At 48.9% G+C, this 25,091-nt stretch overlaps 12 protein-coding genes across 12 annotated transcripts; 7 read left to right on the top strand and 5 right to left on the bottom strand.

Annotated features, from left to right (window-relative positions):
• Positions 1-351: 351 nt before the first annotated feature.
• K441DRAFT_693768 (uncharacterized protein) lies at positions 352-2,627 on the top strand (the record flags this gene model as incomplete). Its single annotated transcript, XM_067652670.1, has 4 exons — positions 352-549; positions 595-1,068; positions 1,123-1,263; positions 1,319-2,627. 4 exons carry the CDS (start codon positions 352-354, stop codon positions 2,144-2,146), a joined length of 1,641 nt encoding a protein of 546 aa, XP_067507395.1. The 3' UTR covers positions 2,147-2,627.
• K441DRAFT_654728 (DUF300-domain-containing protein) lies at positions 2,259-3,801 on the bottom strand. Its single transcript, XM_067647732.1, has 5 exons — positions 3,594-3,801; positions 3,154-3,542; positions 2,962-3,087; positions 2,751-2,900; positions 2,259-2,682 (listed from the first exon to the last, which is right to left on the bottom strand). Exons 1-5 carry the CDS (start codon positions 3,679-3,681, stop codon positions 2,323-2,325), a joined length of 1,113 nt encoding a protein of 370 aa, XP_067507396.1. The 5' UTR covers positions 3,682-3,801; the 3' UTR covers positions 2,259-2,322.
• Positions 3,802-5,051: 1,250 nt separating this feature from the next.
• On the top strand, positions 5,052-5,821 carry K441DRAFT_654729 (uncharacterized protein). The gene has a single exon (XM_067647733.1). The coding sequence runs from the start codon at positions 5,262-5,264 to the stop codon at positions 5,718-5,720; it is 459 nt and encodes a 152-aa protein (XP_067507397.1). The 5' UTR covers positions 5,052-5,261; the 3' UTR covers positions 5,721-5,821.
• A 470-nt stretch (positions 5,822-6,291) lies between these two features.
• Positions 6,292-7,284, top strand: K441DRAFT_684983 (uncharacterized protein; the record flags this gene model as incomplete). Its single annotated transcript, XM_067651833.1, has 3 exons — positions 6,292-6,315; positions 6,604-6,994; positions 7,085-7,284. 3 exons carry the CDS (start codon positions 6,292-6,294, stop codon positions 7,282-7,284), a joined length of 615 nt encoding a protein of 204 aa, XP_067507398.1.
• A 523-nt stretch (positions 7,285-7,807) lies between these two features.
• Positions 7,808-8,481, top strand: K441DRAFT_654731 (uncharacterized protein). Its single transcript, XM_067647734.1, has one exon. The coding sequence runs from the start codon at positions 7,990-7,992 to the stop codon at positions 8,323-8,325; it is 336 nt and encodes a 111-aa protein (XP_067507399.1). The 5' UTR covers positions 7,808-7,989; the 3' UTR covers positions 8,326-8,481.
• A 494-nt stretch (positions 8,482-8,975) lies between these two features.
• K441DRAFT_629678 (tricalbin) lies at positions 8,976-14,451 on the bottom strand. Its single transcript, XM_067646243.1, has 7 exons — positions 13,954-14,451; positions 13,834-13,896; positions 13,532-13,778; positions 11,093-13,480; positions 10,902-11,042; positions 10,702-10,847; positions 8,976-10,652 (listed from the first exon to the last, which is right to left on the bottom strand). The coding sequence occupies exons 1-7, from the start codon at positions 14,140-14,142 to the stop codon at positions 9,393-9,395; spliced, it is 4,434 nt and encodes a 1,477-aa protein (XP_067507400.1). The 5' UTR covers positions 14,143-14,451; the 3' UTR covers positions 8,976-9,392.
• A 208-nt stretch (positions 14,452-14,659) lies between these two features.
• On the bottom strand, positions 14,660-16,746 carry K441DRAFT_629682 (uncharacterized protein). Its single transcript, XM_067646244.1, has 2 exons — positions 16,387-16,746; positions 14,660-16,311 (listed from the first exon to the last, which is right to left on the bottom strand). Exons 1-2 carry the CDS (start codon positions 16,510-16,512, stop codon positions 14,935-14,937), a joined length of 1,503 nt encoding a protein of 500 aa, XP_067507401.1. The 5' UTR covers positions 16,513-16,746; the 3' UTR covers positions 14,660-14,934.
• A 397-nt stretch (positions 16,747-17,143) lies between these two features.
• On the bottom strand, positions 17,144-19,361 carry K441DRAFT_654734 (UDP-glucose pyrophosphorylase). The gene is made up of 3 exons (XM_067647735.1): positions 19,234-19,361; positions 18,626-18,721; positions 17,144-18,570 (listed from the first exon to the last, which is right to left on the bottom strand). Exons 1-3 carry the CDS (start codon positions 19,339-19,341, stop codon positions 17,203-17,205), a joined length of 1,572 nt encoding a protein of 523 aa, XP_067507402.1. The 5' UTR covers positions 19,342-19,361; the 3' UTR covers positions 17,144-17,202.
• Positions 19,362-20,641: 1,280 nt separating this feature from the next.
• On the bottom strand, positions 20,642-21,489 carry K441DRAFT_674589 (uncharacterized protein; the record flags this gene model as incomplete). Its single annotated transcript, XM_067650769.1, has 2 exons — positions 20,642-20,827; positions 20,884-21,489. 2 exons carry the CDS (start codon positions 21,487-21,489, stop codon positions 20,642-20,644), a joined length of 792 nt encoding a protein of 263 aa, XP_067507403.1.
• A 344-nt stretch (positions 21,490-21,833) lies between these two features.
• Positions 21,834-22,243, top strand: K441DRAFT_338321 (uncharacterized protein). Its single transcript, XM_067641251.1, has one exon. It carries the CDS (start codon positions 21,962-21,964, stop codon positions 22,190-22,192), a length of 231 nt encoding a protein of 76 aa, XP_067507404.1. The 5' UTR covers positions 21,834-21,961; the 3' UTR covers positions 22,193-22,243.
• A 364-nt stretch (positions 22,244-22,607) lies between these two features.
• Positions 22,608-23,501, top strand: K441DRAFT_338328 (uncharacterized protein). Its single transcript, XM_067641252.1, has one exon. It carries the CDS (start codon positions 22,778-22,780, stop codon positions 23,348-23,350), a length of 573 nt encoding a protein of 190 aa, XP_067507405.1. The 5' UTR covers positions 22,608-22,777; the 3' UTR covers positions 23,351-23,501.
• A 386-nt stretch (positions 23,502-23,887) lies between these two features.
• On the top strand, positions 23,888-24,207 carry K441DRAFT_545272 (uncharacterized protein; the record flags this gene model as incomplete). Its single annotated transcript, XM_067642803.1, has 2 exons — positions 23,888-23,995; positions 24,055-24,207. The coding sequence occupies 2 exons, from the start codon at positions 23,888-23,890 to the stop codon at positions 24,205-24,207; spliced, it is 261 nt and encodes an 86-aa protein (XP_067507406.1).
• Positions 24,208-25,091: the final 884 nt, after the last annotated feature.

Consider the following 25,091-nt stretch of genomic DNA (forward strand, 5'->3'; position numbering starts at 1 on the left):
TGGCGGATGGGCCCTTTCGTAGTTACAAAATGTTATACTCCATGCTATAAAACAAGAAGTTTTCCAATATCTGCCCGTGCCCCTCAAGCATTTGAAGGTACATTTCTATGGTTGTGAAAGTCGAGCGAGGAAATTGCCGTGAAATATTACTTCTGAACTGGAGAGGAGGGTCTGCTACTACAATCTCGTGTTCCATTATTTCAAACTCTTACAAATAGTATTAGGGACAGATTGATGAGTAGTAGGTGTGTTACGGAAACGGGGGCCCTTTTGTAGCTCTCTTTTCAGGGATTGGCGGGCATAAAATGTGCATCACGCCCGCACTCTTACCCATTTGGTCCAAGCCCAACCATGCACGTTCCCCGCAGAATGAAGCTCCCGCTGACTGTTATCTACTTGTGCCCAACCTCCCTAGTGCCAACAGTATTGTTATCAGACCCACCATCGTGGTTTCTAGTTTATTACATTGGTGATCTCGATGAGCAACGGATGTCGCTCCCTGGACGACCCACCAGCGCATGCAACACCTGCAGAAGGAAAAAGGTCAAAGTAAGCACAGCCTAGAGACTCCCTCCCGCGTGCTCATAGTCATAGTGCGATCAAAGAGCGCCGAGCTGTCAGCGGTGTTTGAGCAGGGGTTTGCAGTGTGAAGGCTATGTAGGGAGTACCAAGCTTGTTGTTCGTTCCTCTTCCGGCTCGCCGTGTCCTAGTTATTATGTGGCTGAAAAGCCTGCGCCGTCGATCACGGTGTCATTGGAATCTCAGGCTATCTCACGTTTCTTCTCCGACTATGTTCACTGTGGAAGCAGTTCTGGGGTTCCGGGAGGTCATTTACATTTCCTATACGAACTCTTCGATAACGGCGAAATTACTCCATGCCTAAGCGAAGCTTTGACTGCAACAGCGTATGCGAGCTTGGCTAACCAGTTAAACTTGGAGAGCTTGAGAGTTAAAGCAAGGTTGGTTTACGGTACATCCTTGACCCTGGTAAACCAAGCATTAGGTAATGCCAGCCAGGCAGTTAAAGACGCCACTCTTGGAACAGTCATTCTGCTTGGTTTATATGAGGTACGAAGCATGCATGGGAAACTTGGTCAATGACGGACACTCTGATCATCGTAGTATATCATGAATGACGGTAGCAAGCCATACCTTTTGGATTTGCATCATAACGGACGAATGGCACTCCTTCGACTCCGTGGAAGCAGGCAATTGAACACATTTTGCGGTCACGCCATGTTTCGAATGGTTTATATGACAATGGTGGGTCTTACACCTCTTAAATCATTATTCATGTATCAATTGAACGACGCTGCAGCAATCGACCTATCTAGTAAAGTCGTGGTATCCACCGGAAGATATTGTTTTCCCAGAAGACCTAAATGAGGGCGCCCTATCTAAAGTAGTATTTCCAATGGACCACCCGCTCGCCACCCCTGTCACTCGCGTCATAAGACTCTGCGCCACGGCTATGGATCTGCTCCGGAATTCTGGCTCGTCTCCACTTTCCCAAGAACTGCAGAATGTAGTGCGGGAGGCTGCATTAGCGGATGCTGAACTGCTGCAGTGGAAAGAAAACGCACCCGCTGCATGGATATACAAATCTGTGATTGTGACGCCCTCCCAACGGGCACGGCTCCCAGAAGCATTCCCTAGCTGGCTCGAGCAATTCGAAATCTACGCAGACTTCCGCATGGCATGGGTGTGGAACTTCCACCGCAGTGTTCGGCTTCTCCTGCACCATGCCGTCCTCTGCTGCCTCAACCGCCTAAAGTCGTATCCTGACTGGTCACAACTCTGCACCTTGCCAGATTTCTGTTGGGATACCCATGCAGAAGCCGTTGCCACCATGGTAGATGAGATCTGTGGGAGCATGCCATTTTCTCTAGGCCAGATTAGCGCGAGGATCGTTTCAAATGCCTCACCTCTAGGACTGACGCCGCTTGGTGGATTTTTAGCTTTATATCCACTACACTGTGTGAGGACAAGGGGGAGGCTGGACGATAGGAAGTTCGATTACGTGAATGGTGTTTTAAGACTCGTCCGGGACGGACAGGGGGTCAAGCACGCGCAGAATATATTGGATTGGCCGTTCGTAAACGCAATATCTGGGTTTTCTGAACCACGACGTGTTGCATTGCTATAGTCGTATTAGAGGCTTTGCATATTCAAGTCCCAACCACACTTGTGAGTATCTAATGATCATTGTCTGCTTAATCAATTTACGTATCAAATCTTACAGTGAACGTGCAAATTACTTGACCATTAACGAAAGGTAACTATATGGTATAGAAACATTCTTAAGTAACCACTATAGACTCCCTAAACTTGTACTGTGGTCTTGCCATCTGACCGGTGCGCTATCGATTTATAATCCCCATCTTGTGCGTCCATATTCTTCTCTTGGCCACGAAGAAGCCTCATCGGTCCGCGCACGAATGCAGACAAGATGTCCATCATGTTCAAAGCCTGGAAGATTGCTCTGAGGCCGAGAGGGCCTCCCACATACTTCACGTTGCGCATAGTGTATGGTTTGGTGTTGTAAGCGAATAGCATCAAGACGGCGAAGAATGGCATCTCGCAGCTGAGAACTAAGGAGGGAATGGCAACGGTTACGTCATGGTAGGATAGGTACTTAGTTGACTTGATGGTGTTCGAGGAGACAAGCAGATTAAGGATAAACTGTAAATATAAGGTCAGAGATGCTCTAATTGTAAATCACTGGATGTGGAAAAGATAGGACCGCTTACTCCTTGAATGACGTTCAAGAAGATAATGCCTTTAAATGCGAGTAGCTTTATCATTACGTTGTAAGGGGATAATTGAGGCTTTAGGCGCTTATAAAATTTAAGGATAGAGAGGATTGCTAATGTAGTGCTGAGAAGTCTGATTATAGTGATCTAGAAGCTGTTTAATTTTACTTTCCGTAATACAAGTGAGATTAGGAAACCGTAGACTTACCCAGATATGCGCAAAGTACGGCTTGTTCGACCTCGCGCAATATGTGCCAGCCGCCAACGATGCCGCTGTCGCAATCCATAGTATGATGCTGACTGGAATGAATTGGAGGACAAGGTACCATGTTTTCTATTCCCAGTCATGTTAGCTCCTCGTAGCCAGGTAAAACAATATTACAGAGGCATATCAGCATACTTTCAACCACGGTGGACTATTCCCTGCATACTGTCCCCTCTCTAAAGCTCCATCACCAAATAATTCATTAAAACCGTACCGGCTTGCAAGAACGTAGTCGCACAAAAGGAGCAAAAACGCTGATAAGGCAAGCGCAGCTCCAAAATCAAGAGCGGGTGCAATATACGGCCCCGCAGTCTCCAGCCAGATGGAGAGGAAAGAAATAATGGATACCCAGGGTACAAGGCAGGCAATTCGAATGATCTGGCGTTGTTGTGCGGGTGTCGAATATTTCATTGCGTGGCTGAAAACTAGATATAGGGATATCACAAGAGCGAAAGCTCCACAGGCTCCAGACAGGATCATGGAGAAGGTGTGGAAGCTCATAGATCCAACGAGTGGCACAATCGCTGGAGAAGTTAGCAACTATATAGTGTTTAGGAGCTGTGATTCTAGCATACTAGGTCCACTCTCATTGGAGCTTGGGCATGTATGATTTGATGATCCAGATCCAGAGCCATGGTGGAGAAGACCTCGAGCTACGTTCATGGTTGCTATGTATTGCCCAGGAGGAACAGCTAAGAAATATGTAATGAAGAGAGGCAGCAAGTGGTGTAACTGCTGCGCAGTTGTTGCGAAGATGTGGAGGTGCTTAATGGGTTAAAAAAATTCCAACAGGACGTCTTCTCAGCCTTATATGATACTCGCGTCTGCTGGAACAGTGAACGCGGCATCGCTACAGTGCAGGAATTATCAGATGCAGGCTGGAGGATCTCTTCTACTGGTTGCACTGGCTTAGGGCCGGAAAACCCTTGTGTCGATCTTTTTCGCGTGCCAGGTAAGCAAGCCAACGGCTGGGAAAACCCTGCCAGTTCTTTGGACAAGATTTCTTGTCGAAGAAATTGTATCCAGGTTTCCAAAGGGCAGTGCAGAAGACTTACATGATTCTTAAGGATTGAGCCAGTTAGAAAATTTGCCGTACGCTGGTCTTCGGAGGCTACAACCTAATCAACTATCATCACTCACAATTGCGTTTCCTGGCAAGGAACGCTGAGGTGTCTGATCCCGGACATGGCGAAGCATCAAGCTCATAACCATGAACCCCTGGGACAGACCACGTCTTAATTAGGAAATGCGTGCGAGCTGCAGGAAATGTGATTAAGAGCATCAACAGGACCTCAGCTGGACCTCAGGGCCTCGTCATCTAGCACCGCCCTCAACTCTCTCTATGAAGACAGAAAAAATAGACAGGCAGCAAAGTCATTATCGTTTTCAACTTTACAGCTACAGCCATGTGCATGACCAGCTTCCACCCCTCCTCTGCAGGTTTCGGAGTCAACTTCGCCTAATTGCCACTAGCTGTATATAGCAATCGTAGCGAACGCCTCTGTTTGCAGCGTCGTGGTCTTTGTCAAATATCGTGAGGTTTCCACCCGTACGATACTGCCAGATTTCATTGACCTCTCTGCAGAGACAGCGTTGTATTCGCGTTTTAGAGGCGTGGGCAAAAAGGGGAAGAAAGAGGAAGCGTACATCAGGTAAGTTCTGAATTGCTTCAATTCGACTGTCAGGTGACGTGTCACCTCGCTTATATATTGCTCTAGTCTTGGTATTTTTTATACTTGGAGGCTGGTAGATAAGGACATTTGGTTGCAAAAAATCAATAATACGCAGACACCCATCCATAAGATAGCTATCATAAAGCTTCCACATCGGAACATGTGGCTCAAAAATAGGTACCACGAGCTAGCCAGTGCCATAGCCAATCCTGAAAGGTGGGTTCGTTGTGGAATTATAGGTCAGCTAGATACAATGCCGATAAAGCATCTCCGAGATTGCCTTGGATGAACATATGCTTGAGTTAGCTACCCCTCACTATTTTCACTAGTCATTACTGAAGCCTTTGTTTTTGAATAATCGCATTGTTATCTGTTAGCCGGAATTTGAGGCTATATATTGTCCTAATTGGCGCTGTCACTAGGACCAGTCTTTTCTACTTTTAAACATTTCCAAGCACGTCGAATACCGAGTTCTCCAGCATTTCTTTGACACCACCCTTAAGTGTCTTACCGACTGACGACCCAGCACATACTGCAAATGATGAGTCTACTCAGCCTACTTGCCCAGGTATGTATGGCACTTCCGATATATTAGTAGACTTTCACGACGTGGAAGAAATAGAGCAACTCGAGCCGTTGTTGCCAAGCTCGTTGGACGGCGATCAGCATATCGAACGAAGGCATCCAATATTGGCATTGTCTGAGAGAAATGAAAACTTCAAACCATTTGTGAGGGACGTAAGGCTACCGCCGCGCAATTGCCGCAAAGTAATGTATCCGTGCTGGCCTGGCGAAAACCTCAAACCAAGTCCTACGGAGAAGAAAGAGATAACGAAGTGGTGGCAGATAATCTGGGGACGCGGACTCAGCCGCGCTCGCAGGTATATCCATACGGCTAATAAGGTAATAATCAAAGGTAGTGGTTCATCCCACGATGATCCGCAGGGTGGTCGAGAAGACTACAAAATTGACCGGGAACCAATAAAATTTACGAAGAAAGAGCTAAAGTTAACTCAAGCGATTTCGTAGTTAACAAAAAAAGCTGGACGCGAGGACTGCTAGAACAATTGTTAATGCTGTAGGGGGATTGAGACGAGCATGGAGAGCCTCTCGCTTGAGCCCTTCAATGCTGCTGTCTGCTTTTTCTTCGTCGCCTACCGGCGAGCCCAGCGAATCCGATGAGGTCAGTACTGTTTAATAGCGCGATAATGACATCATAGACCTGTGTGTTTGAGAAAGTGGACGTAGAACTAACGAAAGGAATCTCAGCGTGAGATTTAGGAGAAAGGCAGCAGAGGCGCGTTAAGCAAATTTATGTCTTCGCACTAGCCCCTGTGCTTATTAGAGTAAATTTCGCTTCATTTGAATGTATTAATAACTATTTGAGGAGAAGGATGGTTTTTGTGAAAGGGTTTTTTTTTTAAGAAAAAGACTTTGGCGAGGAAATTTTTTTTTTGTGAAAATTTGGACGTTATTTTGTAATATTTTCTTTATGCTAGCTGAGGGAGTACATTCTGCAAATCTAAAGCTTACTGTTCTTTAAGTTGATGGCATGTCGATTTTCCCATGAATGGGTTGTCGTCAAAGTTGGGATGCCACGATGCCATCCCTGCCTACTAAAACGGTCAAATCGGAAGCTCGGTGCTTTGGCATGACGCTGCGAGCTTTTTGAAAGCTCCAACAGCCACGACTCGCGCCTCTGTGACTCGCCAATTCGTCGTAAGAGTTAATCCAACCTTCAAGCATGAAGTCCGAAATCTGCGCCTCGGCGCGGAGCCTTCATTGGGCCTGCCGAGGCGGTTTGGCCTTACGTCGATCCGCATTCCAATATCGAAACCCAATACATATACTTGCGTCGCACTCACAGACCCGACCACAACCCTCGCATAGATCTCTAGGTCCTTTCCGTCAGCTGCATGACACTTCACGTATTCTTGCGCGACCTCCAAAATCCCGCGACCGAGGCCCAAAGAGTACAGAAGATACACAAACAGATTTTGGGGCTCTCGATGTACTGGGCAATACACCTGCGCCGACAACAGGCATTGATGCATGTACACCTAATGGATTCTCATTGAACAATGGGCTTAAACTTAGTGGGAGTGGAGTTTTGCTCGTAGGTGGAGAGGCCTTTCGATGGCGGCCCTGGGTGCGGGAAGGGCGCAAAGAAGGAACAGTTGGCGAAGGGAGGGTAGGAAATGAAGGAGAGGGCGGTGGAACTGGTAGGCTGAAAAATCCCAAAGGACAATGGGAAGTACAGAAGGAGGCGTGGGGAGTGTTCGACTTGGTATGGCCGAAACCAGGTTCGCAATACCAGCTCAGGATCTCTTTAATCTACATTTACATCGAAACCTTTCAAGAATATGGTAGGCTAATGTGATATATCTGATCAGATCTACTCATTATCGGGACGGGTCCTTTAGTAATGCCAGTATCGCCGACAACACGAAAACACATCAGCGATTTGGGGATACGGCTCGAGATCCAAGACACGAGAAATGCGGCAGCACAGTTTAATCTCCTTGCCACGGAACGAGGCGTTCAACAGGTAGCAGCGGCGCTGGTACCAATGGGTTGGAAAGAGGGAAATTAAGATAGCTCAAAACCTAAAAGGATAGTGGGTGAGAAGCAATTGTATTAATGGTGGTAAGGTTTGATGCATATCATAATTGTCGTCATATGTCGCAGGATTATATTTGTCGGGCAGGCCCTGAGATGTGTATTCATATGTATTTATATTGTGAGTATTGGATGACTTATGAACTAACCTTACGTTTCGTCGGAAGACGTGGTGTTCTTTTCTCCACTCTACCAATGTTTCTGATCGAGTTTCCTTGGTTCCACAAACATCTTCTAACAAGCCTTGCTATCTTCAATCGTTGAGCAACCATGTACAGAACTATGTCTCTGCTTTTTATGCTGGAACATTCGTTACTTAGCCTTTCACTCTCTTCTTTGATGCTAAACAAACAATTCGTCGTCCTCCTCAGTACCATTCTTTCTTAGGGTGCTTCCAGTATAAGATTAGATCAATTCTCCACTTTCGTCGCGTTATTGTCCTATTATTGCCTCCACATCTTGACCTTACATCAATCACCAGCGCTTTACGTATTACTCATAGACTCCGCCACTGTCCCAAACATGTGCAGAAATAACGACGTCCGCTGGCTCCCCCGGAATAAGCCCGAAATCAGGTGCGGTCACGAGCGGCCTGACGAAGAGACCCCATATTCTCCCTGTTGGCGAACGATGTCCCGGAAGGCACCCGAACAAGCCCCCTTGCTCATTCACAAAGCAGATGACTAAGGTCAGGAATTACTATATGCGCCGCAGACCTTGTCCAAGATGTTCTGTCAAGAAGGACGATGGTAAAGAAAGGAAGATCACTGAGGATGAAGGCGGAGATTGCCTGAATGGAAACGGGCACGAGATGGGGGAGGACTCTAAGAACAGGTGGGAGCATATGCAGGAGGAACTGGAGTTGAGAGAGAAGCGTGAGGCAGATGACGCAGAGGTGGACGTTGCATCAGAAACAGCGCAAATAGGAGTAGCAGCAGGAAATGTTACGGAGGAGGATCAGATGGCCGCGGGCATGCCACCAGATACGAACGAGCCCCACAAGCCGAGGATTTAGTCGTGATGAGCGGTCGGAGTTTGTTGGACAGGTCGCTAACGAACCGACTTAGCACTAATTGACAGGCCTACAGTAGCGGATAAGTTGAGAGAAGTCGGCGAAATGAGGCTAGAAGGCAAACCAAAAGCACAGTATGCCAAGTTTGCGAAAGGGGGAAGCGTTGCCGCCGAGGAGTCAACCATTGACCCAAAGGAAAATGAAGCTACTCCAAATCTCCCTTGGAAGAAAGCTGTGGCTAGTGAAGGGAATCTCATCATTTCTGACGTCTTACAGCATATATTTGCCAAGGATGCTCTGGGGCAATCATCCTGTCCCAAACCTTGACACCACGTGACTGAAAAGCCAGAAGGTCCTAATACAGATGGCAATCCTATCCTAGCTACTCTTTCTTACGTCTTACTTTCTTCGATTAGCAGTGTTCGAGTGTCCTTGTCGAGCAGCTGCCAAGAAACGGCGACGATTTCAAGGATTTCTACACCAGACATTGGGCATGTTTTGATCACGGAGAATGATCTCGCGACGGTGCCGATGAATAATGCAAATCAGTGAGTGTGACCGTTGCGAGGTCAGCGCATCTATTAATGCAGGAGTTTAGCAAGGACCAATTGGCTTTTGCTAATCCGTCCGTCACCGTTAAGTTTGAGTGAGGGAGAGTAAGATCTCAATATAATTGCGATGTGTGCGTGTTTAATGGTACAGCGGACCGAAACGTAGCCACGCTTTCCCTATGACAGTAGTGGATGTATTCCTACCCACTATAGAACCTAATCGCTACACTAAGAAAAGTACGGATTCTGGTATCAAGGCAACACACCCCCCAAAAAAATAACAAGAAAGGCTATAGAAGAAAGTGACAGCAAGAAAAAGGACGTAGTAAAAGAGCCGTCCCTATATGTGTAGAGAGAAATAAATAATAATAATAAGCAAAGTACAAGTTTCCAATCAGCTTTTTGCCATAATTATTATAAACCATTGTACCGCGTCCCATGCCTTACAGTCCACAATATATCATCAGCCTAGCTCAACCCTACCGATCCCGTAGACGCGCTTCGTCGTCTATAAGTAGCTTAGTCCTTCGCGCCAGGAGTTGTGTTCCTCTCGCGACTATCTCTCTTGCTCCCTAAGAAGCGGCTCCTAACCTTGGGGCTGTTCGGGCTAGCAGTGCTCTGCGTATCGGCGGGTGTGAAGCTGCTCTTGACGACGACTTTGCCGCTGCCTGCTTCAATGACCTTCTCGCCACCAGCGCCCTGGTCGCCGATGAAGAAGATGCCGTCACCGAGATCCTCGGAACTGAACAGCGCGTGGTCCTTGACTGAAATCTTGAACTGCGCGTCTGCCGCACACGGCACTTTGAACGACTCGTCGAACGTCACTTGGCTCGATGGCGACTTGATGTGTTTGGTTTTGTACACTTCCTTCGAGCCAACCGAGACGTGCACCTGGACTTTAGACGATGCTGGGTAGCCGGATGCCGAAACGATGGTCAAGTTCGCGATGCCATGGTCGCCGACAAGGGACTGGGCACCAGCGAAGGACTGAGCACCCCAGCTCTTGTTCCGATTGTGCGGCGAAGGAGTGGCGGTGTTTGGGCTTTCGATGCTGATTGCAGGTGTCATTTCGTCGACGCTGCCGTTTGGGGTTCCCTCGCGTTCGAACTCCTCTCCCCCCTCTGCGCCACGGCTCTTGCGCCGCCTGAAACCGCGACCAATGAGCGAGGCACCTTTTACTACACCGCCACCCACGAGGACTGCGCCCTTGCCAACGCCCTTCACCGGCGCACCAATGACCTTTCCGGGAGCTGCAAATGTTCCGTGGAAAGTGGATGAGCCTTGTCGCGCGCGAACAACATAGTCCGGCTTGAACAGCATCTTCAGCCTGATAGCTCCCGATTTTCCATCCAAGCCTAGCGTAACCTCTTGGGACACGAAAGGCTCCAAGATTTCAAGGTTGATAGCAGTTTTGCCAAGAAAGTCTGCCTTGTCGCCGAAATCCCAGTCGTAGACTACGACCTCAAATTTAGCCGCTGTCCTTGATCTTACGGGGATCTCGAAAAATTCATTCCACGCTGGATGCAGTGTCTTTTTCTGTGTCTTCGTCTTGTGAACTTCTTTACCATTGAAATTGAATTTGCAGTATGGGTCGCTATAGCCATTTCGGTCTGCTGCTGGCAAATCTGCGGCGTCCAGGATATCAACACGGAGAGTACCTTGGTTGTTGAAGCTCTCACTAGGATCCAAACGCATTTTGATGGGTAGGTATTTCAAGCTAACCGTAATCTTGTTTTCATGGTTATGGTCGTCTTTGAGCGTGAGTTGGGTTGGCGTGTACTAAAGAGGATTAGAACATTGTGAAGAAGTGAAGAAGCAAGTATCTTACAAGGCAGCGCCTGAGCACATCAAGCGTGGGTCCGGTCAATTTGGCTATGATACTGTTTTCATCACCTTCGCCTTTCTTGTCGACGTGCTCAATTAGTCGAAGAGTGATCTTTGAGAAGTCGATCTCCCGGACTATCGCATCACCAACTATAAACAATTGTTAGCTTAGGACATGACTAGTCAATCCCTGATATCACTCACTCTCATTGAACGTGTGATTTCTTGATCGCACTTTGGTTGATGAATATGATGGGAATGCCATGTCATCCATGAGAATTTCAACGTAGCAATTCGTTTCGGAGAACTCGCCGTCAATGAGCTTGAAGACAATAAGACCGGATTCTGTAGGATAATTAGCATATTATCCTGATACACAACGTGTACCGTTTTACCATATTGCGCCAAGTCCTCCGGTCCGAGCTTAATCTTCGGAATCTCCTTCTTCTCGCTAACGCCAGTCTCTTCTCGTTCCTGCTCTCCCTTCTCAAGTTGCTTAGCAAGATCGGCATCGCTATTAGCATTGCTGGTTTTAAGTGAAGAAATAGCACCAACGGTACCACTCTGAGAAACTTTGTTATCGTCAACACTCTTCTGAGGCGAATCAGTGCTCTTTCTCGGAACTTCAGCGCTTGCTCGTTCTTTGATGCTCTCCTTTTCCTCTTCATCCGGATCTACGACGTGGTAAGTCGGATAGAACGAGCAGGTAAAGTTGAGAACACCCTTGGGAGAAGATCGTGGGCCTGTGCGGAGCGGTTCAGATAGTAGTTTCTTTTGTTCGTTGACCACATATTCGCCATTCTCGTCTTCTCGAATATATTCCGCAGCAGATAGCTCGACATGGCCTAACGATCGGTCCTTACCAAGATTCTCTTCGTCCATAACTTCAAGGAGCAATTTCTCGCGCTTAGAGTGCATTGGCACGTAGATGACCTCATCCCAGTCCGGATTTAAGTTATTCTTGAAGGTGACTGTTCGACCCTTCTCCACACCTGATAGAAGAGCCTTGACGTAAGGATCAGATTTACCCATTGTTTCCACATTGCGCAAGTCACGGGCGTTTTGGAAGTGAAGACGCATGACACCAATAGGTGTAACGTAGCCACCTGATCCACCAAGAGTGCCTTTCAGCGCAACAGGCTTCCATTGCAACATCATCTTTGCTCTACCAGTCTTCACACCTGCAAGATTGTACCATTCGTTACCTTTGGCCATTAGATCAAGCATGTTATCAAGGCCAATTTGATAGGTGCCAATGATTGGATCAGTACCAATTTCTCGGTCGTCCTTAATAACTAGTCCGAGTTTCGCCTTCTTCCGATCAGTGATGAGGAGCTCCTTCGAAGCATTTGACCAGATGGGGTTATTCGTTCTCTTTAGCTTCTTCGAGATATGTATCTCTTTTCCATTAAGAAGTAGCACCGCATATGGGTTCAATTGCCCAATCAAACTCTTACTACCATCGAGTTCCTTGGCTTGCTCCACGGTGAATCTGGCAATTCCACTCATAGATTCTGGCGGGGGCTCTTCTGTGCCGTCCTCAAGTTTCGAACCTGCGAGCACGGGGAAGAAGCGAATATCAGCTTGGACAACACCACGAGCTCTTCCATTTGCCAGAACTTCAATTTGCTGGTTTTCATGTTCGGGGTTCTCTTCAAGTTGTTCCAGAGGAAATGTGGCAGTTCCAAGTTCCTTGTCTTTACGATATTCATTGTAGTCGTATAGCTGAATAGTCAAAGAATCTTTAAGAGAGGTGATGATGACGTTCACTGTTTCGTTCCAGCGTGGGTTCGCATTCTCAGGTACAGTCTTTGTCCTCCCGAGTTCTTGTCGGCTATTGATGGAAACAACCGCATATGGATCAGGCGTGCCCGAAAACTTATCAGGATTTTTCAAGCCCTGTGCACCATGGAAAGTCACTTGCAGAACACCGATGGCTTGATCCACCGGGTTGCCCGCAAGCATCTTGGCAACTTCGATAGGGAAGACATTAGGGTCGTACATCATCGGGCCAAGATTGGCGTGAATCTGCTCCATAATGAAACTCTCAAGACCTGGAATGAAATTGATGTCGAATCCGAAGGTTTCACCACCGAGAGGCTTGCAAACATAATCGATCGTTGGTCGTTCTAGGAACGAAATTTCGACCTTCTCAATATGGGGAAAAGGAAGCTGGAGCTTGACTTTCACTCTCATCAAGCCTGAGAAGGCCATGTCTTCGACAATGACATCCAGACCTTTGCTGACGAGACCTTTGCCGACGCGAATTTCCAGTACGATCTTGGGATTGATCTTGTTCTTTATCTGCTTAGAAGTAAGATCTGCCGTGTCGTTGGGAGTGAAACTGAATTTCCAGTCCATGAGCACAATATCATCCTGGGCCTTGGGATAAGTTTTGACGTGCTCTAATCTGGGAGGCTTTGTTCCAAGAATGAAATGTTTCAGTCTTAGACTATCTAGAAAAGCTGGTGTGGAAGTGGATAGGACCTGGTCTACAGAGTTGATAATTGTTTCGCATAGAACCGGTGCATAAATAGGCCAAAACTTGACCAGGAAGCTGTTTATCCATTCCAAGCTCTCGTTGTCCGTTTCCAGTCTATTCTTAGCCATTTCGCGGTTAACATCGTCCCGGAAGTTGCGGCGTACACGACGAATAGAAGTTCGATAGTAGGTTCCGCAAGTTGCCATGATGAGGAAGACCCATCCTAATCCCCCACCAAGGACTGCCACGACCCAAGATGCCAAGCAAGCAAATATGATAACTCCGGTGTTATGATACCAATCTGTTGAGCGCGTTAGTGGCGGGAAAACGTCCATGATATCAATATACAAACCTCCGAAGAATTTGTCCTCGATTCTGCTTTCTAACCATGTTTGGTGGTCCAGCATTGTTCCGTCTCCCTCGTCTCCCATATCACCTTGGCCAAACCTTGGCGCCCAACCTACTCTCTCCCAGCGAGAATCGTCCTCTGGCGGATGGCCGTTGGCAGCAGCTGCATTCGGGGTTGTGGGAGATGCTGATACAACTGCACCCTTTTCTGAGGGCGGCGGAAGGTCGTATTTGTTGCCGATCCCGTCATCCTAAGAATTTCAATACGAAAAATGCCGCAAAACAAAGCTCGGAGTGGTTTCTTACAATGTCAGTAACTAGTGCAGTCGCATTGGGTTTGCGTTCGTGGTAAAAGTTAGCTGGAATATGCTGTAAGATATTAGTTAGCTCAGCAGTCTCACTCGGTGTCAATGCGGGGTTATTTACGGATCGGAGCTGAGCAGTTTTCTCTTCTGGAGATGCGTCAGGATCAAATTGGAATACTGCAGAACCCGCCGCCTTTGCCTCTCTCAAGACGGTGTCTTCAGCGGCCTCAGCAGTAACGCTCGAGTCCGGGTCTTGTGCTGTGTCTATCGCGCCTTGTTGTTTGAGCTCCGACGCATGGGCGGAAGCCATTGTGACTAGTGAATGAAGCTTAGGCGGAGAGGGAAGAGAAGCGTGCAGGTAGAGCGGGGACTGCCGACGGGGAAGAGATGGAGTTGCCCTCAATGATGGTGGTGTTTCCGAGCTTGTTAGCTGTGCCCATTAGCTCGCTCGATGGGTGGACTCTAATGCGGACCTTCAGATTAGCAATGCAGGCCGCGTAAGACTGATTAGCTGGGCTGAAGGAGCAGAAGGAGCAGGAGGAGAGAAAAGATAGAGATGAATGAAGAAAAGGAAACGGAACGACGGTTGGGCTTTGGAGTTAGTGATTGGGGAGCGGCCAGGGCCAACAAATGACGAGGAACTTGGAAGCTCGACAGAAACCCCGGTCCGGTGGAGCTTGGAAACAGCAAACGCCAGCTCGGCTGGGGCACCCTAGGGTAGATCCATCGTGGCAGCCCATAATTCACACTGAAGACGCAACAGTCAACAGTCAACATTTGAAATTACGTTCACTGCGACTGGCCAACGACGTTGAACATCTGATCTTCTGTAGTTGGGCACTTTTTCGCTGAGGCGTCGCTCATTAATTTCTACCATGATATCGCGATATCGCAGCTTGTATTCATCCATCCCGCTGAACCCACCAGCTGAAAGACTCTTATGTACAAGTAGTGGAGAAAAACTAAATACTCGTGATCTTCATTATGCACGCCCATTAGCAAAACGCTTCGTGTGTTGTCAAACCCATCCAATGCCATTGCCCAAAGCTAAAAAATAGCCGCCACCATGCAAGATCAACGCAAGTGTCGCCCGCCTAGAGACCTAACGCCATGGTGCATCCACCGGGTACCGTCGCCCTCCAACGCCGCCGTCCACTGGCGTTACATATCTATGGACTCTCTGCCTATCCCTGTCACGTTCCCGATCTCGGTCCCGCTCCCGATCCCGGTCTCGGTCATGCTCCCTAGACCGCTGCCTCGAACTACGATTGGTGTATTCATAAGGCTCTCTGGTGACAGGTGGCTCCGAGTCTCTTGGACTCGTCTGCTTCACTGCATACCTTACATTTTGCCGGGGATAGTGTGTCGACCTCGGAGGCATTGCCGGCCGCCGATCAGGCCGATCATAGCAGTTATTTGCCTGCATCTGTGCAACATGTGTTGCGAACAAGGGTGATTTTGTAGGGCCATACGCCGGTGGCTCTGGCTTGCGGTTATCTTGCGAGTACCGCCTTTCCTCATAGTAAGGAGGAAAGTATTCCCGTGGACTAGATGGAGGCTCATGGCTTCGCCGATGACGCAGTACTGGGCTTGGGTGGTGCCGAGGAATATCAGATTCAGAACCTGTGGACGATAGACTGTCCTCCCTTCGCGGATGAGGCCTCTTATGGACATAGCGAGGTTGTGGGTCCGTCGGGGTAGGGTTATCTTCAACCTCTCCATCCTCGTCGGCACGCCGATCGGGAAGGCTGCGACGTCTGCTCCACGGGCTCCAGAAATGACGGACACTGTTTGCTACAATCCTGCCACGATTCTCTACAAATTGGAGGGGTGAACGGGGAAGGTTTTTAGAGAAACGACGAACAATGGCAGGCCTTCCTTCCCGATTGCGGTACATAGGGTTTCTGAAATACTCGGCGACTCCATTGCGTTCATCCACTTCGTTGTGATTATCTACTGAAGAGTCTCCAGATGTTTCACTAGAGGTTCGAGGTTCATCTACCTCTATGTGTACTCGAGTAGAAGCGTTCCTCTGCTCCTCTGCTTGGGCTTCCTGTCCTAGCCTCTCTGAGACTCCTTCATACCATCGTACCATAGCTGCATCGGGCTTGTCGGGAAAGCTTTCTTTGGGGAGAATTTTCGGAAACGGGTTTCCTGTGGCTGGATCTATTATATCAAAGTCGCGTACGGCATTCTGTAGGAATGGGACATGTTCCTCAGGACCAAGCAACAGCTGGATTGTCTGCCATTTGATGAAACCCTTCTTCTTTAAAGCTGGTATACATGGAGAAGCGAATGTGTTGTCGTTCGGAGCAGGCTGAAGTGAGTGAAGGCACCCGATGGATTTGTAAATGAAGGCTAGGGAGCCAGGCGGCGTTTCGACGAATAGGACGTCATAGTCACCGCCAACAGCACGATAGAAGGTCGCAAGCTGTGATGGGGTGATATCTGGGCACTCGCTGGGCTCGTAGTGTGAAGTCTAAGAAGATTTTTCGTCAGCCGCTGCCTCTGTGGACATTTGTCTAGCACGGGTTGGCAGCGCAAGGGTACATACGATGTAGTTAGCTATTCCAGCCAAAAGTCGATCCAAGAGATCGACGCCGCAGTTGTCCTGCTTGAAGAGGTAGCCCCAGAATTGAAATGCTTCTTTGCTGGCCGAATCAGCTGGCTCTGTGGCCATTTTATCTCAATCGTGGAAAATAGCGCTGTGCGAAGTCCGGAGACAGTGTTGGGCAAGCGGCCGATGACGGTTAGGAGGATTGGTTCATCCGATGTCAAGAATCCTGCTCTGCATGGCGAAGGGCCTTGGGAACGACGTACATATAGCTTTTTCACGAGTAGCCGCTGAGCAAGGTGACTGGAAGACTAAGCCCCAGAGCTGGCTCAGCCGCTGGCCAAATGGTCTCTTGCTACAGGAACGGAGTTGCACAGCCAAGGATGCCCCAGCTGGGCGAGTGATGTAACAACACGATTGCACAAGCCACAGCAGGCGACAACACAGCCGCAACCCCATTCAGGTACGCCCGTCGCTCATATAAAGGCAGCAGCCCGAAAAAAAGCCCGTCTCTCTCCGAACTGCTAAATTCCGATACCCGATTGGATCAGACGTCAACCTCACGGAGCAGATGACGCCTGTCGACTGAACTTTGTTTCAGTCACCAGATCATCGCCAGATCATCACATGCTTACGGGGGTATTCCGCCAACTAGCAAATTAGTTTAGATTAACATGTCTATCACAGATATAAAGCAGTCGTGCTTATATGAAGCTAATGAAGGTAGAACCGCCTCATCCCGGGCATCTAACTACACTACCTGGCCTCGCTATTTAGACCATCATAGCCAGAAAACACATTTCATTTTTATCGAAACTAATGTTCAAGCAGCCTCAAGCTTCCCTGCACCACCACGTTCTCCAGAATTGACCCTGGAGGAACATCAATCGTGCTACCCTCTGTCGCCACGATGATGACCGTGCCCTTCAAGGTGACCCCTCGGCCTAGATTGACCGCACCGGTAATGGTGAGGTGATCCAGCTCGACGATCTTAGGAATACTGGGAATACGCGCTTGGAAGCTGGAAACCTTCTTAAAGTCGCTGCCGAGCTTGATCAGAGGAGCCGGGCCGAATCGGTTCGGGTCAATGACGAGTTGACCGTGCTGAAGGGTGTATAGATCTGATTTGACCAGCATAAGATCGGAGCATGTCTTCACGGGCAAGAACCTCCTCCGAGGAACGTTCACACCGTGGGCGTTGCTGAAGTGGCGAATGGCAGCACCAACGGCGGTCTCGAGCTGAATGACGGACAAATCGGCCTCACCCTTCTTATCCGCTGCGATTGACTTCTCATTAGGAATAATTTCCATGGCGAGCTCATTGTTCTCTACAACGCGCTTAACTGCCTCGAGGTTCATCCAGATGTTGTTGGTGTTGAAGTACTTGAATTTCTTGATTGACTTGAACTCATTGACATGCTCCTTAGGAACCTGTGCGATTTCTAGAAGGCGGACGGAACCCTCGTAGTCGATGATGGTACCGCCCTTGACGTCGGCCTTGGTCTTGTCTGTCAGCTCCATTATGTATTCCGCCTTAGAATCAACCATGTGCTGTAGGATGCGGAGATCCACAACAGCTCCCAGGTTGTCTGCGTTGGACAAGAAGATAATCTCGATGCCCCGCTCAAGAAGCTTGTCCAAAATGCCGGAGTTATACAAAGACTCGAAGACGTCACCGTGGCCTGGGGGATACCAGTTGGCGATGTCTGAATCGGCGGACTTGGGAGCGGGTAGAAGAGAGTCCTTAAGCACACGGGGGTACTTTGACTGGTTGAATGTCATGATGTCGATGTTGTGACCTTCATACTTCTTGATGATGTTGGCCGTATCAGTGTCAGTGTTGAATGAGTTCATGAGCACGAAAGGCACGTTGACGTCGTATGTCCTGTTCAGGTACTCAATCTGCCTAACAGACAAATCAAGGAAAGACATGCCATCACGGACTTCGATCACAGACTTAGGGCCAACGCAACCCATGGAAGTACCAAGGCCACCGTTCAGCTTGACCACGGCAAGCTTGTTCAAAAATTCGACAGATTGGGAGTTGGCAAGATCACTGTAATCGACGACCTGCTCCGCCTTTGGTGGTGCAATACGGGACCACTCAATGGCATTTCCTTTAGCCTTGTCGTTGAGGTATCTCCGGAAGAGAGCAAAGAAGTTGTCCATTTCAGTCTCAAACCTCTGCAATCGCCAAGTTAGCCGTCATTTTATATGCATATTTCCACGGCAGCCATACCTGCTTCTCTTTCGCATCCTTCACTGTATCGGCGAGCTGGTTGAGGGCATTGCGCATCTGGGAAGCTGCAACATTTGTGGAGGTGTTCTCGAAAGCCTGGGTAGAACAAAACTCGTTAGTTGATATAATTCCAAAAATTTTGTAAAAAGTGGCGCCCAAGAGAGCTCAGTTAATCGACCACGAACTGTTGACGGACTTCATGTGACGTGCGAATTTCATCGTTATCGTTTGGTGGACGTGTTCGACGAGTGACGTGGGTATAGAAATCTTGCTCGATGGGACTCAGAGTAAGCTCCAGGAAAGCAGTGACGCATGTCTGGTGGCTTCTAGAGCTCTGCTGAGCTAATTTTGGCGCGCCTAGGCAAGGTGGTATAGCTTGTCAATGTTGAGAAGGCTGTGCCAGGCTTTTTTTTGCAAGGCAGTTCTAAGCCGTCAATACGGTTTTGGGAATTTCCCGCGATTGAAATATCTTCCACGAGCCCGTGTAATGTCAAATAGAGCGATGTAAATGCTGTTCGAGTGTGTGGATGACGCTGTCGTTGCGAAGGTCGAGCAATGGGGCGAGCTAGCATAGCGGGGCTCCTGGAAACAGAAAAAAGTCCACCCACCACATGTGATTGGGTCTTTCCATGGTGCTTTCTGGCAAAGCTCTCCGCATCACCGTTGCCGGCAGCAGCAGAGGGCTTCAAGTGCGAGGGGATTGCGCGGGAAGCCATTGTGAGTGAGAGTGTTGAGTCTGGGAAGATTGGTTTCAAGTTAGAATCAGTGACGAAGAGGGGCAAAGCTCGCCAGGGAGCTTGCTTGGCTAGAAAATCCAGATTCTTGGTCTGTGCTGCGGCTTACTTGACGAGGGATGCCGGCTACAGGGAAATTCCAAGCCAGGCAATTAGACGGTTGTTAAACGGCAAGGTGTGGGTGAAGGTGGTGTTCAGAGCCCAAAAAAGTGGAGGGGTGGTCTCTTATATCAAGTTGCTGTCGTTGGAGCAACTAGCAGTGCGGGATCTAAGCACATGTTTGGCAAGAGCCACATCTGGGCACGAGTCCGACGAGCTGAGGATATCCCTCTATCGGCTCCCACCGTTCATCTCCAGGGGACGATCTCACGCCGGTCTGCTTCCTGTAGGGGATCTCATTACTCAAGAAGTATCCCAATGCATTTGAGCATCTATTTCTACCTCAGCATTGCTTACTTCTCTAGTATCAAGTGTAAGCTTCAGATAGCGACTCTGACTGCTCAGTGCTACAATGGAATTCTAACGAGCGGTGTAAAATATTTTGAGCCTAGAAAGTCAGTGGCCTAGGTTTCTGTGGCGGAGGGCTTGCGACTCGCATGCTGCTAAAGGATTAAACGAGCTCTAGAAGTTGTCCACGGCGGTAAATCCGTTGAATAGATCGCCAGAGCATGACGCCACAAGCCCAACAAGGTAGTGCAGGTAGTGCAGGTAGTGCAAGCAGGTAGTGCAGAGAGTCACCAGGCTTGCCAGGTATAAGACGCCACGAAAGATGGCACCACACTTGTAAGCTGCAGCTCGCCCTGGGAAAAACAAACCATGCCAAGGTCGTCACCCTCGGCATGTCAACGCCAGAAGCGCAGCAGTTCACACCCAACATGCACGGTACCGATAATATTTTATTCGGGAAATTGAGATCTACGCCACGTATTGAGTTGCCGAAAGCTCGTGGCGCTCATGACCTCCCACATCTTCCGCTGGGGCACGTGGGGGTATTTAGAGATCCAAAATGCTCAAAGAAACACCCCTGTCTCCACCATACCCACCTTCAATGCCCTGATTTCCAACACCAAGACTTCCAGCGGCTGGCTTGTTTGCCGATTTTCAATATCTCCCGTCTCCTGAATTATCCTTATCTGGCTGAATTGGCTTTCTTGTGGAGGCCTGCTGGCGCATGAGGCCCCTTGGGCTGTTGATAGATAAAGGAAGCCAAAATAAGCTCTGCAGCCGTGGGTCTCCAATTTCCGCCTTGCAGGGTTCATTGTTCAGCTCGCCTTTACTTTACTTAGGGTTTGAAAGCTCTGAAGATTTCAATAGCTGGTGCATCTGCAAAAGGAACTGCCATCGGCTTCGTGACGCGTAATCTAACGTTGGCTCCAGGAGAAATTGAGCGGACGAAACCGTCCATCAGTCGAGCCACCACTGTCGTTGCAAGGGACTCCAGTGTCTCAAAGGATGATTCCTCAATGGTCTAATACAGGGTCTGAGTTTATACTGCTGGAGTGGCTTAGAGTCAGAGTGACTTACCTTAATCAACATCTGTTCCACCTTGATATATTCATCGGTCTGGTCCCTAGCAAGACAGTCTATCCATAGGCTTGCCACTACAGGTTGCTTCATAAGCCTTTCATGACTATTTACACCAATAATGCAGGGAACGCGGACGTTTTTCAGGTAGAGAACCCTAGATATCGTGTTGTCGCCGTAAGCTTTGGAGTACGTGAGACCGGCACCATCGCCAAGCATGCTACCCTTGGGATAAAAGACGTCCACTTCACAAGCTGCAAGTGAGACTGAGCTGGCTGTGGCGGACGCAGCTCCTTCAATAAGCTGTGCCAGATCCATGCTAGAAAGCCAGCTCGGGCCTGCCTTTTCAACTGACGAGATAGCGCTTTTGCTCAGCCTTCCGTAGTGCACAGTGCTGCTATCCACCACATCACCTTCAGCAGCAGAGCTGAACGGCTGAGGCAAAGAGACCGTCACGGTAAGTAAAGCTGGTTGCGGTTTTTTCCTACCCCAGACATCGACCCCCGCATTTGCAGTCACCTGGAGATTGGAGACAGAAATTTGATCAGTGACCTCTGCCTGATAGCACTGCCAGACAGCCTGACGCAGCAGCTTTTCTTCGGCCATGGCTAGACCTGGACGGCGCCCTTTTAAGATCGGCGAAGATTTGACTTCTGAGAGAACGCTGAATAAGTCGAATATTGTGGCTAGCAAATATCCTTGACAGCCGTTGTCGTAAGGAGTGCTTGCTTCAAGTATTGAGAGATGTCAATTCGTATAACTAGTCCCCGCGCAGAACTCTTCCCGGTGATTTATATTCACACCACGAACATGACAGTGCAGGGGCAGCTCTTAAATAGGTCAGAGACAATATAGGATACTGCGAAATAGATCGTCGTCTCGTAACTCAAGATCTAGCTGGAAAACTGGTATGTTTGAACAAATGTGTCCACTGGCATGGCGGGGACTCGCGGGNGATGGAAAAAGTGACCCTGCAAACCATACAAATCACGAGGAACATCAAAAGTCGCCCAACTCTACGGATTTATTAAGCCACAATAACGTAGGTATTTCAAATTTTAAATAGGTAAAGGTGTTAATGTACCTTAAATATTATACCCTGTGTTTTGATTATTTTATATCTTTTATGGTTGTTATATTATTAAGCTACTTTGCAGTGCCAGTTTTTATTCTCACAGCCTTGCCGAGCTTTTGCGCCTTAACCTCTTCGGGGCGGCGGTGGCAGAAAAGCCAACCTATGGAAGATGGAACACTCCAGAATAGAGGAGAGGCACCACCATTTAATTCCGCCCTCAGCACGTTCACTTAAGCTCACCTATACTCCCCGAGCTGCCCAATAACCTCCTCTATTAGTCCAGCATGGCGGACGCTCTCAAAGCTGAAGGAAACAAGCTCTTTGCAGAGAAGAAGTTCAAGGAATCAATGTATATTCCCCCACGTTACCCCAGCCTCTCAGGCCACCATATTGACTTGGAGTAGTGAGAAGTTCACACAAGCTATCGCGATCGAGCCGGCTAATCATGTGCTCTATTCCAACCGCTCCGGTGCCTATGCTTCGTTGAAGGACTTCGCTCATGCTCTGGAGGACGCAAATAAGGTGACTGAGATCAAGCCCGACTGGGCAAAGGGCTGGGGACGGAAGGGAACTGCGTTACATGGACAAGGAGACCTTGGTGAGTGCAATTCGTCCAAGCTTAGGCTGTATACCTGCCACTAACCGCCTGCAGTTGGTGCAAAGGACGGCTACGAAGAAGCTCTGAAACTCGACCCGAACAACGCTCAAGCAAAATCTGGTCTAGATGCAGTCAAACGCGCAATTGATGCAGAAGCAAGAGAAGATGGTGTTAGCGGTGACCCCAGCGGAGGACTAGGGAACCTTTTCAACGACCCACAGATGCTGCAGAAGCTCGCGAGCAACCCGAAGACAAGCGGGCTCCTCGCCGACCCAGATTTCATGGCCAAGCTTCAACGGCTCAAGTCAAACCCTAATGCCATCGGGCAGGAGATGAGGGACCCGCGCTTCCTGCAGGTAATGAGCGTTCTTTTGGGTATAGACATGCAATTTGGTGCTCCAGGAGCCGGCGAGAACCCCGCGGACGGGGGACGGGCAACAGAAGCAGAGGAGGATGTCCCCATGCCCGATGCGAGGCCTGAGCCAAAGAGAGAGCCCGAGCCAGAACCAGAACCAGAACCAGAAGATGAGGAAGCAATTGCTCAAAAACAAGCCAAGGAAAAGGCCGACCAGGAGAAGAAGTTGGGAACGGAATGTTACAAGAAGCGGCAATTCGACGCTGCTGCCGAGCACTACACCAAGGCATGGGAGTTGCACAAGGACATCACCTACTTGACAAATCTCGGTGCTGCTAAATTCGAGAAGGGAGACTACCAAGGCGCGATCGAGGCATGCCAGCAAGCCGTCGAGTACGGCAGAGAAATCCTTGCAGATTTCAAGATGATCGCTAAGTAAGCTCCAGCGTGCACAATACTATTAAGTCCATATAACTAACACTCGTCCAGAGCCTTCGGCCGTATCGGCTCAGCCTACGAAAAGCTTGGCGATCTTCCGAACGCTATCCTCAACTATCAGCGCTCCCTGACCGAGCACCGGACCCCAGAAATTCTCACAAAACTCCGTGCTGCCGAAAAGGCCAAGATAACCGTTGAGAAAGAGTCGTACATCAACCCGGCTGAAGCCGAAAAAGCGCGCGAGCTCGGCAACGCCAAGTTCAAAGAAGCCGACTGGCCGGCCGCGGTGGAAGCCTATAGCGAGATGATCAAGCGCGCGCCGAACGACCCGCGCGGCTACTCGAATCGCGCCGCCTGCTTCATCAAGTTGCTGTCGTTCCCCAGCGCGGTCCAGGACTGCGACGAGGCCATTAAGCGGGACCCCAACTTCATCCGCGCCTACATCCGCAAGGCTCAAGCCTATTTCGCCATGCGTGAGTACAGCAAATGCATAGACGTGTGCACCAAGGCCATGGAGTACGATAAAGATGGCAAGAATATGCGCGAGATAGAGCAGCAGCAGCAGAAGGCGATCCAGGCGCAATTCTCAGCACGGGAAGGCGAGACTGAGGCGCAGACACTCGAGCGTATCCAGAAGGACCCGGAGGTAAGCTTCCTTTTCCCATACTCACTTCGTGCCCCAGCTTCGCCGCTGACTTGGAGTAGATCGTGTCTATCCTGCAAGACCCCGTCATGCAGAGCATCCTGCAGCAAGCCAAGGACGACCCCGCGGCTTTGCAGGAGCATATGAAGAATGCCCAGATCCGCGCAAACGTGCAGAAGCTGGTCGCCGCGGGCGTCATCCGCATGGGTCGGTAGAGGAAGGAGGGCAGCAGAGAAGTGAGGATGGAGAGGGAGCGTCAGTTCGGGCTTGCAGCATGGTATAATTAGTTTGGTATATTTTTCACGATGGACGCGGGCTGGTTCAATGTGCATAGCGAATTTTAGGTAGCATCTGGCTTACTTTTAACACTTCTTGCCGGCCACCTGTCCCTTCTCATAAATCATCTTAGGTCGTTTAGCAGTGATACTTCTGCAAACTCTACTGACAGGTCAATACTAAGGCCTCTGTTTTTATATTTCATCATGACTGCTTGCAAATTCCGTTTTTGCATTGAAGGCCGTTTTCTCTAAAACAATCGATCTGTGTAGTAGTTCGGAATGTGGCGAACGCCAGCGATAGCTGCAGCTACAGCGAGGACTTTATCTTGATAAATGAGGACTGGATCTTTTCCACGTGCCCAAAAGAAATGCTAGGGATGATTAGCATGAATTATAACCTTTCGAAATTTAAATCCCGCCTAAGCATTTCGGAAGCTCTCTTTATATATAAGGTGAATTATTACTCCGGAAAATTCACCCCAAAGAGCCACTAGAGTTAACTTGATGTTTAGATCCGTAATGATAGCTTTGGAAGTCTTTCGGCTATACACAACTTCAACTTTGGCTTCTAAAGACTCCCAAATCTGACAAGTCTATGCCTTATAGATTTTTCGAACTTCTAATAGGTAACTCTTACATCCCTTACTCTTTGCATCTTGGCGATGGATTTAATCATACAAAAGAGTGTCGCTATTATAGGCTGTGCCCATGACTATTATAATACAGCCATTTATCGGGTCAGCCGCCTTACCGTCCTTAAGGACATATAAGGTAAAAGATGGCTAATTAAGGCGATAACTAATTGGTGAGCGAAATAAACC

Source organism: Cenococcum geophilum, assembly GCF_001692895.1.
Source record: "Cenococcum geophilum 1.58 unplaced genomic scaffold K441scaffold_8, whole genome shotgun sequence".
NCBI classification, from domain to species: domain Eukaryota; kingdom Fungi; phylum Ascomycota; class Dothideomycetes; order Gloniales; family Gloniaceae; genus Cenococcum; species Cenococcum geophilum.